General features: G+C 34.7%; 1 protein-coding gene across 10 annotated transcripts in view; it reads right to left on the bottom strand.

Annotated features, from left to right (window-relative positions):
- The window catches only part of Pias2 (protein inhibitor of activated STAT 2), a 98,257-nt gene that overhangs the window by 23,873 nt on the left and 59,148 nt on the right, over positions 1-15,236 (bottom strand). For 4 of the 10 annotated variants that reach the window (XM_070029220.1, XM_070029210.1, XM_070029214.1 and 1 more), the window contains exons 11-13: positions 14,123-14,294; positions 12,389-12,528; positions 7,442-7,479 (exon numbers count right to left, since the gene is read on the bottom strand). In XM_070029220.1, the coding sequence (XP_069885321.1) occupies positions 7,442-7,479; positions 12,389-12,528; positions 14,123-14,294 (350 nt within the window). Of the gene's footprint in view, positions 1-402; positions 472-3,818; positions 4,346-4,774; positions 6,652-7,441; positions 7,480-10,119; positions 10,354-12,388; positions 12,529-14,122; positions 14,295-15,236 lie in introns of those variants that run through there. The other 6 variants (XM_070029216.1, XM_070029211.1, XM_070029212.1 and 3 more) reach the window with 6 other exon arrangements.

Raw genomic sequence — 15,236 nt, 5'->3', positions numbered from 1 at the left:
ATTTTTAAAAACTGGATTAAAGACCTTCTGAAGCCAGAGACAAGATCTCTTAACTACTACTTTATCCCACATACACATAAAAAAAAAAAAAAACACTAAACATTCCTTGAATGACTAGTCTGATGATGGTCCCATCGAGGCACTCTTATTTTAAAACACTCTATAAACTTTGGTAACACAAAATAAAGGAAGCTTTACGATCCATTCACAAATAAAAAGCAGTACAAAAAATACTATGCCATGCCAATAAAAAAAAATGCTACACCTTTAAAATGTGAATATAGCATGTTTTCTTTCCCCATAGCAGCCCTTAGAACATCAAGAATAAGATCTAACTAGCAAAATACAAAGTGAAAGAGGCAGAGCATGGCCCTGTTTTGTTAGCCTTACCACTTGTCCAGTTTGAGTTGGACTGCCTTTGTCTCAGTAGGTCCTAATGGCTTTAAGGAACTCACAAAGGCCAAATGGAGCCTACAAGAGGAAAGAGAGAGCCGGCTACTAGGGGCTGGCCCCAGGCATAAATAGCTTAAAACAGACCACAACACAAAAATGTAGGCTCACAAGAATACAGATGCTGCTTCATAAGGCAAACCAAATGTCTTATAAATGACCTAGATGTTTTAGTGTGTAAAGGAGCTGACATGTAGCTTATATGTACATACTAGGCACATTTTGAGACTTGAGCATCGGTGCATTTTGGTGTTCAGGTAGAGTATTGTCCTGGAACCAATCCCCCACTGATAATAAGAGACAAGCATATATTTAAAACTGAAAAAACCTCAGGAAAAAAAAAAACAAAACCTCAGAAAATGTCTGCCAATTAGATAATTTAACCCATTTTTCGATCAGAAGAGCTGAAGATCCTAGTGCAAATTCCTGTATAGAGAAGTTATGTTCTTAGAAAATGTATTGCAACGTGTTTTCTAACATCCTTCTCCCCCAAAAGTGTGCGTGGGGAAAACAAGTTTATGTTAAAATAGCATCAACAATTAAAAAGCGGAGGACGCCTTAAATTCTTTTCCACAAGTTTTTATCATATATATGTACAAAAAGATAGTGAATCCAACTGCCCAACTCAATACCTCCAAGTTTCCACACCATACAGACCCAGGGCCACTAAATCCAAGGTCAGACACAAGTTTAAATGGCCTTAGCTTTACATTTACTAAAATGAAGAGTAAATAATCATTATAATAGACACGGAGAAAAACTTACAGAAAAAATGTCTAGTAAAATAAGTACTTAAAAGGCAAACCTGAGAATTAAAAGAATGTTTTGTGAAACCTTACTAAAAAGTACAAACATTATTAATAAATCTTTTATTCCAAGAAAGTAGGCTACTAAATGTTGAGTGTCCAAGACGGACTTGGCCTGAAGTTTTAACGGTCTCTGTTGTGTTCCACTTATCCTAAAATCTCCTTGCTCCTTTCTTTTCATTCTGTAAGACTATTCTAAGATAAACTTTTTGATACTTGAATTCACCTCAGCTGTTTCATTTGGCCTAGGGCAGATGTTGAACATTTATAACTCTGGGCTGAAAGGGAAATAAAGCTCTAAAGTTGCTCACCTAGAGGCCAGAAAACTAGTATATAGACTAAAGCTAGTTGGATTCCAGGTAACAATCCACTCCTCTTTGCCATTACACTTGGTTAAGCAGACATCCAGGTGACAAATACACTACTAAAAGGTCAGATCCTTAAAAGTAAGTAGCTATATTAAAGAGTTGCGCTGTCAAAGGTATAAAAAAAAAAGTATCCCCACAGATAACTAGAAAAGCTCTAACTTTTAAAGTTTAAGTTCTTGTGTATTTTTAAGTCTTAAGTCATCTGAGATTTTTAAAAATTTTCAAGCATAAAGCACCAAAAGTACACATTGAAACTGTTCATATAAAATAGTAATAAAGAATGCTGGGCATGGTAGTGTACATCTTTAATCCCAACACTCAGGAGGCAAAAGGAGGAGGACTTTGAGTTTGAGGTCAACCCGGGCTACTTAGCAAATTCAAAGCTACATAGCAAGACCTGCCTCAAAAAAAATAAGGGCTGGGGATATAACTGTTAGAGCACTTGCTTAGCCTGAACAAAGCCCTAGGTTCCCTACCACTGAAAAATAAAATAAAATAAATAAAATAAATAGCGACAATGAAACACATACCAAAAGTAACAAGTACTATTATCAACTGCAATAACTAAGAATAAACTAATTTCTAACAATATATTAATTTACTTTATAAAACACTGTTTGATTAAACAGGGAAAAAGGGAGACTCTGAGACTAATGGATAACAAAATGATAACTATACATCATTCTTTTATTAACAAATTATGCCACACAAATCAGATTACTTTATCTAATTACAGAATTAACAGAAAGTCCATCTGTACTTACAGCAGCAACATAAAATCCTACTGTAAAGAAATTTGGTATTTTCATAAATACTGTCACCTGGGTTGGAACCTACTAAGATGGCAAAGCTGGTGACTATGGTACAAGTACTGCTGTAAAAGTTTGGTCTGGCTTTGCTGTTCCACACTTAATGATACACAGACCTCCTAAAGATACAGCCTCGAATATGGGATGATGTGGAAAACCACATATTACGTCAGACACAAGAACAGCACACAAAGGCCATGAAAATTTGAGAAGGTAAAAAAGCAATCCTAGGAGGGATGAGTCGCATCCACCTTGACATAGTAAGTCCCTCACCTGACACTTCTATTTGAGAAATCAGCCACTATAAACAGTTTTGCCTTAAAATGGATAAACCTTGGAGATAGAAAAAAAATTAAGTACTAAATCCTCAAGAACTCAAAATGACTTAGGAAGTCAAATGGAGCAAACTATAAAAGCTGGGTGAAAATGTTTCTCTATAAGCCAAACCCAGTTATTTGAGGGATTAAAAATCAAACCCCATAGAAAACTGGTCTTCAAAGTACAGCCGGCACAGCCACAACAGCAGTGTTTCAGGGAGTCATAAAATAAGACTTTCTCACTTAAATCCAAACACTTCGGTCTTTTGTGATTTGGGGAAAAAGAATGATCCAGATGCTGCCCCTAATCCCTTCCCATTTTCTTTTCCTTAAATTTGAAAATCACTGCTGGGCAGAAACTGTACTGACAAGATATATGATCACAAACAAAATATAATTTGTCAGTGCCACCAAAATTTGAAAGGTTTCAGCAAAGATTATGTATTTAGTATTCTCTTCTATAAAATAAATGAGCAAATTAAGCTTATGGGAAGAAACTGATTTTTGTTATCTTCATCTCCCATATAATCCCTTTTGCTGCCTCCAAACCATCAGTATTTCTGGGTACTGAATGAATATTCTAACAAACATTCTAGCCATTTTACCTCAAAAATATCTCAAAGGCTGCACAGAATTTGTTTTTCTTAAGAAGGCAAGCCTCATATTTATAGAAAACTCTAGAATGAAAATGTAGTTACCAAAAATAACACATTATGTCAGAGCAGAATCTGCATAGTGTTCTTAAACATAATCGCTAATAAAGAGCAGCTAAGTCCCAGCACTTCACTCTGCATACATTAGCAAACAGTGTCAAAGTGTAAATGACAACCAGAAAAACGCACAACATAGTTTTCTTTGATGTGATCATGATGCGTTGACCTTCGAGAAGAAAAGTGGTCCCAAGCTCCGGCCACTTATCAAAACTTCACTGCTTCAAGAAAATAAGAGCAAATCTCTGTGGAAAGGACTCATTCAGCAAACATGATTTCTTTCCCCATATTTTTTCCTTCACATTGGATCAAACAGAAGTTGTTGTCATTCTAGAATCAGTGATTACATCTTTAATTAAAAAGTTTAAATTTTATGTACATAATTTTATTGCTGTTTATTGTAACAAAAAAGTTTAAGTTGATTTGTAGAATCCATCCAGTAATATATGAAACAAATCCACTGCTCAAGACACCATTATGGCTGAATGTAGCTGATGCTCAGCTTATGAGTAAGAAAAGTCCTTTCAAGTCATTTGGTTCTTGCTGGAGTCATCTGTGTTCATCTCTCAGAAAGTGAAAGAATCCATTTGATGTTTCAATAAATATCAAATTGCCAAAACAAATAAACAAAAAGTTTCCATGGACCAAAGATCCAAGAAAGCAGTTTTGATGAATGATTCCCAGAATCAAATAAGTCCTCCTTTAGTCCAATGAGATGATGTCAGGAATATTACTTCCACTGCTGGTTATGACCCCTGTCTCACTCCTGCTGCTGGATGAACTAACATGAGTACTGCTTTCATGGGGGCTGGTGGTGGTGACAGACGTACTGCTTGCTGTTAAGGGTGAGGTGAGACTATCCAAAAACATAGGAGGACAGTACTGCTTGAAACAAACAATGATGTGGATAAGGAAGAGGCTACTTGGTTTTAAGTAAAGACTAGAAGATATGTACAAGTGAGAGCCACAAGTGAAATCCCCCTGGGACTTAAAAATTTTTTTACCTCTGGGTAAAAGATGGCATAAATTTAACTACTTTATATTCTTTAATGAATGCAGTATACTTTTTATTCAGTTAAAATGTATGCATAATTTGTTTGTTGACCATATCCAGAGGTAGAGGTACCTGTGATGTCAACAATAACTGAACATTAAACCTTAGCCCCAAATTTGAGACTGAGACTTAAGCACAAAGTAATTTGTTCAACTAAATGTATTTAGATAAGATTTAAACAAAATTATGAAAGGCTAACAAGGATTTTTCATATTATGAAAAATGCTAAGGCAAAAATCCAACAATTTCTCAAATTATCATCAAACATACCCTTTATGAATTAAAAATGACCAGCTGAATAATGGCATTAGACTCCTATGGACATACATACATAAATGCATACTAATAATACTTGTTAATTTAGACTGTCAACATTGATTCTACACTACATAGTAGTTAATTACTAGAAGATGCTCCAGAATCCTATCATACCATCACAAAACTCTGGAATGTATCTTAGCGATCTACATAATCTTCCTTGCAATGTTTGCTTTACATCTTTCTTCAAAGTGTTCATATTTCATGTCCTCTTACCATCCTGGTGGTTGACAAAGAACTGGGATATAATGTTCTAACACTGACCATGAGGAATGGTTTAAACATTATTTTGTATGTTACAACAGAATATTTTATATGAGAAACAATGCCACCAACTTTTTTAGCACAAGTGATATCTAATATACTGCAGAATATGTGATTAAAACTGAAGTTGCCTAAACTGTATTATCTCCCTAAAATGGTAATAATGGCTTCAGATTTAGCTGTCAGTCAGAGGAAGAACAGATACAGTTTAGGCTGCATTTCAATATAGTCACTTAATGTTTTGGATGCATATCAGTTGTTTCTTTGGTAAAAATTACTGCCACAGGGCTGGGAAGGTAGCTCAGTGGTAGAGTGCTTGCCTTGCATGCATGAGGCCCTGGGTTCGATTCCTCAGCACCACATAAGCAGAAAAAAAAATGGAAGTGGTGCTGTGGCTCAAGTGGTTAGAGCACTAGCCTTGAGCTGAAGAACTGAGGGACAGTGCCGAGGCCCAGAGTTCAGGCCCCACAACCAGAAAAAAAAACACACACACACAGAAGAGGAAGATGCCTTAGGTCTTAAAGAGTTTGTAAGTTTTAAAAAGTTAAACTATAAAATAAATTTTTTTAATTTTTCTTAAATCTCTGTAGTTGTATGATCTATGTATCTGTGTGTATGTGTATATGTGTGTGTGTGTATCTGTCTATCTGTCTATAATCAATCATCCATTTGGTAGTATAACCTGGGGTATTAACTCAGGGCTTTGAGTTTGCTAGGCAGGTGTTCAACCACTTCAGCCACTCTTCAGAATGATTTTGCTCTGATTATTTTGATATAGGTTCGCTCTTGTTATTTTGTCACTTTTTGCCTGGGTTGGGCCACAATCCTCCTATTTATGCTCCCTGTTATAATTAAGACACTAGGTGTGTTATCACCACATCCAATGTTGTCTGTTGAGACAGGGTCTCATGGACTTTTTTTGCCCAGGGTGATCTGGAACTGTGATTCTGCAGATGTCAGCTTCCCAAGTAGCTAAGATGACAGATGTAAGCCACCATATTTAGCCTAAGTCAATTAACTATAAGTGAGGGGAAAATCTAGAAAAAGTCCAGAAACTTTATTCATGTTATTTTCAGTCTGTCTTTGACTAGAAAAAGATACTCGTTTATAAGTGCTAAATGCTAAAGTCTTGTTCCCAAAGGATGTGTAACTCAATACTCTTGTCTTTCAGCAAATTTACTTTTAACCCTACATCCCTATGTATACTTCTGCACAAACACAACAGGTATTATGGGGCACTATGGGGGTGAAAATGGAAAGTAAAGATTCTTTGGTCAATAGAAGGCACAAACTTAGCAACTTATGAGGTAAAAGTCACTCTTCTAGTATTGTCCACATATGCCCACATTTTTTTCTTTAAACCAGTACCTGTTCAAATGGTACCGTATTCCTTGAGCCAAACTTCCAGCCTGGCTTTTTTCCTGGTTATTTTGGAGAGGGAGTCTCAGTCTTTTCTTCCAGGGATAGCTTTTTAACCTCCTGAACAGCTAGGATTATAGGCACAAACCAGCAGTAAAAACTGGTCATCGTTTTATAAGCCTGAAGAATCTATATCCTAGAGAAGCAAATAACTATGGTATAAAATGTGTTTATAAATGCTAAAATTTCCTCAGTCTACATACTACCTTGGGACAAAATTACCATGTAGTTTGTGCAATCAAATACAAAACACAAAGAGGAGGCTCAAACTAGACATGCAATTAGCTGATGCTGAACAGTCCATGGAGCAAGCAATATGTGGGTTCTTACTTCCTAAGTGTTCTTTTGATATTTTCTTGTCCCTTTCTATTTTCTTCTTTCACTATACATCTGCTATAAGTCTGACAGTAAGATTCATGCTTACTACACAATCAGCCTAGGACTGAGATATGCAAGCATTTCTTATCTTTGACAGAAAAAGTAGAGATCCCAAAACTTTGAATTGAGAGCGTCCCCTGTATAAATCTACCTTTCTTTTAAACAATGGAGAAAATAAGCTAGTGAGTCAAGTCTGTTTAAAGTTTTAATGGCTAATTTTCTAAGTTTTATGTGTCAAATGAAATTTTACTCAAATTTTTAATTCTGGTCCTCCAGAACTGGTTCCATACATTCTAATCTCTTAGATGTTTATAACATCAGCTGACTATGCTCAGTAAAATTAGGTATTAAAGACAAAGAGAATTATCAACTGAGAACTTGTAACTTTATTACTCCAAAAATTATGAGGTATCTATCTAGTACTTGTTTCCTATCAATATAGGTTATTGAAAGTCAACTGTCCTGATTTTATGCAACTGGTCATTTCTAGCTAGTATGATATAACCAACAATAGATACAAATTAGTTGCTTAAATTCAGGATACATACCTGGGGATCAACTGGAATAAGGGAAAGAAAATCCAAACCTAAAACAAAAATTCTTTGTTAATAGTTGCCTCATATTTTGGAGACTAGAATTATTTTCTCAAATCATTCTCTACCATAAATCACAAAATACTTGAAGGTAAATGCTCATCACTCTGCCAAAGAGAAGTTCAATAACCATGATCAGACAATTTAATGTGAAATTTGGAATCCCAAAGACGAACATATTCCCTGACCAAACAACTGGAAAAACCACCTCCCAGTAACTCAAAATCAGTGGTCCAAAAAGGAAAGGACTACATTCAAGGCAAATATTTTTCATTTGTCATTTAACACAATTGAGAAGCAATGAAAATCATAATGATTTTCAGACCATTAAAAAAAAAACATACTTAGGCTCTCAAGATATTTCACATTTATTTTTCAGAAATACACACCACACGGAGGTTCATCTAAAAATGTCACTGTTAAAACAGGTATCTATTTCTTTACTAGCTCTCTTCCTCATTACCACATCAAGAGAAGTTAGTACAAAGTGCAATACTCTGCACCAAGCAAGCACTTGGTAACTTTCTGTTCACTAAACAAGCTAAGGGGCAAAGGGATTAACAATACAATTCTCTAAACCAGAAGAACTAGAATTTTACAATTATGTTTTAGAAATATGGATGTGGAAAAGGCCACTTGCCCACATCATTTTGAGGTATTAAAATAATAGTAAAAATATTCTAGATATGGGAAGTCTGAAAATAAACTTCTAAGTCAGTCCCATTACACCTTGTATGTCCAAATTCTTTTAAAATGTATTTTTTAAAAAAGATATCTGATACTAGGTATAGGTCATTAAGACAGGACAGTATCTATTTATTATCAATATCATGACATTTTATTTTCTGGTATTCAATGTCATCCCAAATGCAACAACAAAGTATGGTCCTATACTGTTTTCAAAATAGTATGGAAGGTATTGGAAAAATTTAATAACCACTATAAATAATTTTAACTCAAAAATTTAAAGTATATTCCAAATGAGGGTATTTAAAAACCTATCAGTGATTTAAGCGATAGTACCAATCATTTCAAAGAAATCACTGAAACAATTTCTAAAGCACTTTAAAAAATGTTACTATATTATTTTAATTACAGCTGTTCTTGCTATATGATATCAGTTTGAGCCAACACCAGCTAAGGAAATCACAATGCACTTTTCCAATGACTTGATCATTATACTGATCACAAGACCACTTCTCTTCACTTCAATGATATTGCTCAACAACTATTTTCTCTGCTTCTGAACAGCACTTCAAAATTTGTATAGCCTTTAAGTAACTTGAATGTTTTATACACTCAGTATTTCCATTATTGACTAAGCCACACAAACTTTACTGGAATGTTAAATGGCTTACTTGATTCTTTGTTTGAATTTAAATAGCATTTTTTCCCCTTGTATTTTGTGCTGGCCTTGGGGCTTGAACTCAGGGCTTTGTTGTAATCCCTAAGACAGTTTGCTTAAGGCTAGTGTTCTACTATTACTTGAATCAAAGCTCCTCTTTGACTTTTTTTGATAGTTAAATTGGAGACAGAAGCTTCACAGACTTTCCTGCCTGCATATGGCTTCAAACCACAATCCTCATACATCAGCCTTCTGAGTAGCAAGGATTACAGGTCTGAGCCACAAGCATCAGGCCACTTCTTCACTTTCATAAGAGCTTTCATTTTTAATAGATTCTTAGTTTTCTAAATTCCAGGTTTTCAATGTTTATTCAGTCCATTTTAATATCTGAAACTAAGGCATTGATAAAGTATTGATACCTCTGATGAAATAAAGTGTACTGAAAACAAATCACTTCAAACAATGTTACTCTTATGTTCAACTATTCCTATTTCATAATTTTAAAGGTTTGATATAATATTCAAACTTTTTGTAACTATCATTTTAGGAGCATTTTAATTATTGCATTCTGAATTTGCAGCATTTTGCATTTTAATTATTACAATTATCCAGATCTTCAGATGAATTCTCTTTGATGTGTGCTTAATTCAGAAAAAATTTTAAGTGACTTATTTGTTTTCCATCTTTTGATTCCTACAGGAATATAGTGACTTACATAATGTCCAAATAAAATACCTAGGTATTTTTCTGAAATTTTAGTGGAAACTCTAGATTGTCTTCCATGCATTACATAGGTGGTATCTATTTTTAACTCCCCCCAAAAGGTTTCAATGAAAACATTTTGTCTCAAGCACTCAGCAGTGAAAAGTTTGATGTATTTTGTATTGATTCCCCCCTCAAATCAATTATCACTGAAATCTTCTAAACTACAACATAAAATTTCATCAATACTGATTTGACTTTACTGCCTATTTTATGTTTAGCAAAATACTACTTCCTTATTATATCTTAAGTTTCAATTGTAATAATCCATATTAATGTATTTTTCGCCTTCACAAGTATTTCATGGTTGAAAATCCTCTATAGTTTTAACAACAAAGCAAATCATGTCAAAAACTCTGATGGTACACTCTAAATACTTTTGTTCTGGTAACAGTGATAAAATTATAATTTCTGAATTTTAAATCCTTTATTAAGTGAAACGGACTCATTTTTTCCCTCATTGAGGTTAATACATTTTCCCCTTTACTTAAGCCAAGAACTTTCACAAAACATAACTGCTACATGATTAAATATGTAAAGATTTAGCACTTTCAAATTTTAATGATACAACTTTTGAGCACCATTCGCACCTGACAGTATGGCACTAGCAATAATAAGGCAGTCATAATTTTTTCTTGAAATAATCAAGCTGTTTTCCATTCCATAAATACAAATTATTTATTTTGTATTCATTGTTGCACAGTATCAGAAGATGTTCCAAGCTGCAGTTCATTATTAATATCATTTCTTCTTTGTTCTCCTGCAGATTCAGAAGATTCATATTTATGATGTTTAAAAGAAATGTTAAGAAATGGATTAAACTTTGTCATCTCTCCATTCTTGGTGTTCTATTTAATATTTTATTATAAAATTATTACTTTATCAATACCACAACTCTACATTATGACTAATTAAGTAAAAATTATACACAAAAAAAAATTCAAAGTACTAATTACAAAAGAGCACATTAACAACAAAACCAAAGTAAAAATTTAAAGTATTTAGGTGTAGTAACTGCCACATAATTTATACTCAATAAGCTAGAAGTTTTTTCTAAGAATAATTGAACCTATTTAAATTTATAAATTGGTAAGAAGCTCTCCAACACTGTAATGACCAAGTATTAGTTTAGACTAAGTATCAGCCTTAAATATGAATAATCAAGACCAGCTTGAAATTCATTTTATTAAATACAGTCCATATATGTTTTATTTTCTCCCCTGAGTATTTCTATGTTCATTTCTTTTCCTTCTTGAGATTCAGTAATTACAAAAATTTCACAGTATTGTGGCATAGTGATACTTAGCTAAAGTCACCAACACATTTTAACCTTCACAATGTTAATTGTCATTGTCTTGATCTACAAAGCCTATGAACTCTACAGACTTTTAAAAACAAAACTATTTTCTTCTGAATCAGGTGATATGTAAATTTCTTTCCCTTTGCTTAGTGTCAGCTGTTTCCTCTTTCTCCCTCATTTTTTAAAAGCAAAAGATCATCAGGGACTTAGTGGCTCCTGCCTATAATCCTAGCTACTCAGGAGGCTGAGATCTAAGGCTCACCATTCCAAGCCAGTCCAGACAGAGAAGTCTCTGAGATTCTTATCTCTAATTAACCAGCAAAGAGCCCAGAAGTTGAGCTGTTGCTCTAGTGGTTGCATGCTAGTCTTCAGCAAAAAGGCTTAGGGATAGGGGCTGGGAATGTGGCTCAGTGGTAGAGTGCTTGCCTAGCATGCATGAAGCCCAGGTTTGATTCCTCAGTACAACATAAACAGAGAGGGCCAGAAGTGATGCTATGGCTCAAGTGGTTAAGAGTGTTAGCCTTGAGCAAAAGAAGCTCAGAGATAGTGCCCAGCACCAGAGTTCAAACCCTAGGACTGGTTAAAAAAAAAAAAAAAGCTTAGGGACAGTGCATAGGCTGGCCCTGAATTCAAGCTTGAGGATTGGGGGGGAAAAATAAGAAAAAAGAAAAAAATGTAAGTCATATTTGAAAACAAGCAATGTAGTTTGTAAACTTGGTCTATACTATTGCCTACTAGCCAAGATCACTAAAAAAAAAAAAAAAATAGAATTCACTGCCTTTTTTCAAGATTAATTTTTAACTCAAGGTCAAAAGGAAACAAATAATCTCAGAATGCTTATTTAAAAAAGAGATTAAGATAACATAAACATTCTTCAAGCTATTCAAGGTTAAAGTAACATGTGACATTAGGAATTAAGGTATTGAGTTTTTATCTTTGCTATGAGCCAAAACCTCTCATCTACACCCTTATACAGCCCTACACAGAACAAATACTTTTTAATTAGCGTTTGTTATTTTATAAAAATAAAAGTAAATAAAAATATTAATTCCCAAATCACATATAGAACATGTAATTCTTAATACTTCTAAACTGCAATTCATATAAAATGTATCCCCAAATGCTAAGCTCTAGTCTTGAGAAGCATGTGGTAGACTCTATCCTTATGGGTGGCAAAATCAGACTCCAACTACGTAAGCATACTCTGAAGTTCTGATGGGCTACTAAGAAGAACGTAAGAAAATGTTCTCCTTAACCTATGAAATAACTACGGTAATAAACCAAGAAAAGGTCTGGTTACAAAGGAGAATCCTTTCAATAACATTTTCCTACTAGTGTTCTCTATTTCTTATTATCGAAAATCTATAGATCTCTCAGTAAACAACTGAATATGATGTACTAAAATATTAAAACATTTATATAAAGCCTTCAAATTTCCTTAGTAATTCTAGTTCTAAAAAGGGAAAGAAAAAGAAAATAAACATTCCCCACATACCTGGTAAATCTGATGACATGCTTGATATTGGCGTGTGGTGGAATGGTACTGAGTAGTCTGTCAGTGAAGGTGGAATAGCAGCAGGATCAACCGAAGTCACACTGGGCACCCTTACAGAAGATGGCTGATACATGAGAACCCTGTTTTAAATAGCATGGGAAATTACAACAATCTGGCTGTTAGTTCACTGGAAAGAAGAGCTGAACCTCTCTGGCATTCTTAGATGTATATTTATTTTCAAGTAATTATATGGCCACTCACTACATAGTACTCTATACTTTATTTCACTTAAAAGTCTTCATATTAATATGAATATCTTGGTTCTCAATAGCAACTGTGATGCAAGAGCAAGCTGTCATTAATGCTTTATTATGTTGTTGTCATTAGTGCTGGATTTCATCCATAAGTAGAAAGATACTTTATATGTGTTTATTAATAGGTTGATATTAGATAACTTATCTATACATTAAAACTTAATAGATGACTCCTAAAATATGACACTACTCATACTAGATCAACCAGAATTTCAATTCTACTTGAAATGTAATATTTGAAATCTTACATAGGAATGATCTGAGCAAAACTCAGTATCTTAAGCTAGCCCATCTGATGGTGGTAGAAAGCAATCAAAAATCAGGCAAAGATGGCCAGTACTTAAGATATAATATCCAGAAATAAGGATATTGCCTATTCTTCTAAAATGGTTATTGTCTGTGAAATTAGCTGCTCATGCTAACTAAAGATACAATTAAACACATAGTACTTTATTATATAAAATACACAATATCTAAATAAAACCTAATACTATCAAGAAGTAGTATCAAAAAGCTGAGGCTTAAATTGAAAAATGATTCTGAATACTTTCATCTAACCTTTAACTTTTTCTGCATGTTGGAAATACTCAATGGCTGACTTAGGATGATGTGTACAATTCTATGATATATACAACTATAAGGTAAGTAAATGTTATTGTACCTAAAAACCTTACAAAAAGTGGACCAAGAGACAGTAGATTAGTACAAGCACACACAAATGTTTGAAAGAATGTGTTCACAAGTTGTCAAGAGAACCTTGTTATTCATGGTCTAAGATTGCATTGTGAAAAAGTACCCTATATTAAACTCTGAGAAATCTTTTCGTTAAGATCAAATAGCTTCTTCGATATGAATCAGAGAGTAGATGACCAAAAAACTGTATCTACTTACCCAGATTTTGCCCTGGACAGGGTAGTAACGGTAAGAGTCCATTTTTATTGAAAAATTATTATGTAGCTAGCATGGAGGCTAAGGTTTTTCATGATTTCATGGAAACCTCAGAATAATCCTGAGACAAATATTATTTAACCTCATTTTACAGAATAGAAATAGGTAGTCCCAATCAAGTTAAAGAGTTTTCAACTGAGACTACAGAATAAGTGTACAAATGTCAGAAATAGAATCTGCTTTTATAAGATTCCTTCCTCACATTTGCTAAGGTGGCAAATATCCTTACAAATAGATTCAAGACTATCTAGTTCCTCAAACTCTCACTTCCCAGATATGTTGAGTATTTTCATCAAAATTTGCTTTCCTGTAAACAATGTTCTGACTTGAAAATATTTCAATGAAACTAAAATTAAAAATGCCTTCTGTAGTGACTGCAACTTCTCAAAGACATTTATAGACTCATTGCAAGAAAATCCCAAACAACTGTTTGAAAGTGTAATGAACAATAGTGAATTCAAAATTAACAAACCCTTTGGTTGGGCTGCTCTGTGTTTCGGACATAAAGATGCATTTCCTTTTGACAGGAGGGTCTTCTTCTTCATCAGAAGAGCTTTCTATTGTTAGATCAATAACATCTACTTTTTTCTTACTTGCTTCACTGGCTACAGTCACTGAACAAGGTTTACTGAGGACACTTGAACCTGGATATAAAGAAACAGGAAGAAAACAGAAACAAGGTATAACACAATAAACTCTAGCCATTGCTGTTTCAACAGTGCATTTCCAGGGGCTGGAAGGTGGCTCAGTGGTAGAGCACTTGCCTTGCATGCATGAGGCCCTGGGTTCGATTCCTCAGCACCACATAAGCAAAAAGAAAAAAGCCGGAAGTGGTGCTGTGGTTCAAGTGGTAGAGCGCTAGCCTTGAGGTGAAGAGCTGAGGGACAGCGCCCAGGCCCAGAGTTCAGGCCCCACAACCGGATCCAAAAAAAAAAAAAAGAAGAAGAAAACAGTGCATTTCCATAATGATACACATCTAGGAATGCCACATGATCTGTAATATAGATAAAGACCAACTCCCTAACTCAGATGTTAATTAACTGCTTATCTGCAGAGACAGAAAAATTGTTCCTCCTTGACAGAGACCAAAAGCATCCTTGAGACAATGTTTTCAATTCTTACCAATATTGTTGCTGGACATGGGCAGATCTCCTGCTGCTCACACTTTCTCTCAGATTAGCAGTAATTGTACATACAAAACTCTGGGATCATGGAACTGGTCTCCAGATACAGTATTGACAAAATTGTGGGAAAAGAGTATGTGGTGGGCTGGGAAGGTGGCTCAGTGGTAGAGCGCTTGCCTTGCATGCATGAGGCCCTGGGTTCGATTCCTTAGCACCACATAAGCAGAAAAAAAAAAAAGGCCAGAAGTGGCGCTGTGGCTCAAGTGGTAGAGCACTCACCTTGAGCTGAAGAGCTGAGGGACAGCGACCAGGCCCAGAGTTCAGGCCCCATGACTGGACCCCCCCCCCCACAAAAAAAAAAAAAAAAAAGAGTATGTGGTTTCACATGTTACATGTTCTCAGAGACATTTCCCACAGTTAGCTACCCCCATGGTAGCAATTCTGCTCAAATTAAAGAATGTA

The sequence above is a fragment of the Dipodomys merriami genome, unplaced genomic scaffold (assembly GCF_024711535.1).
Source record: "Dipodomys merriami isolate MVZ:Mamm:240054 unplaced genomic scaffold, mDipMer1.0.p SCAF_2, whole genome shotgun sequence".
In the NCBI taxonomy this organism is placed as follows: Eukaryota; Metazoa; Chordata; class Mammalia; order Rodentia; family Heteromyidae; genus Dipodomys; species Dipodomys merriami.
The sequence above is the reverse complement of the archived record's forward strand: the minus strand, read 5'-3'. Positions and strand labels throughout refer to the sequence as shown.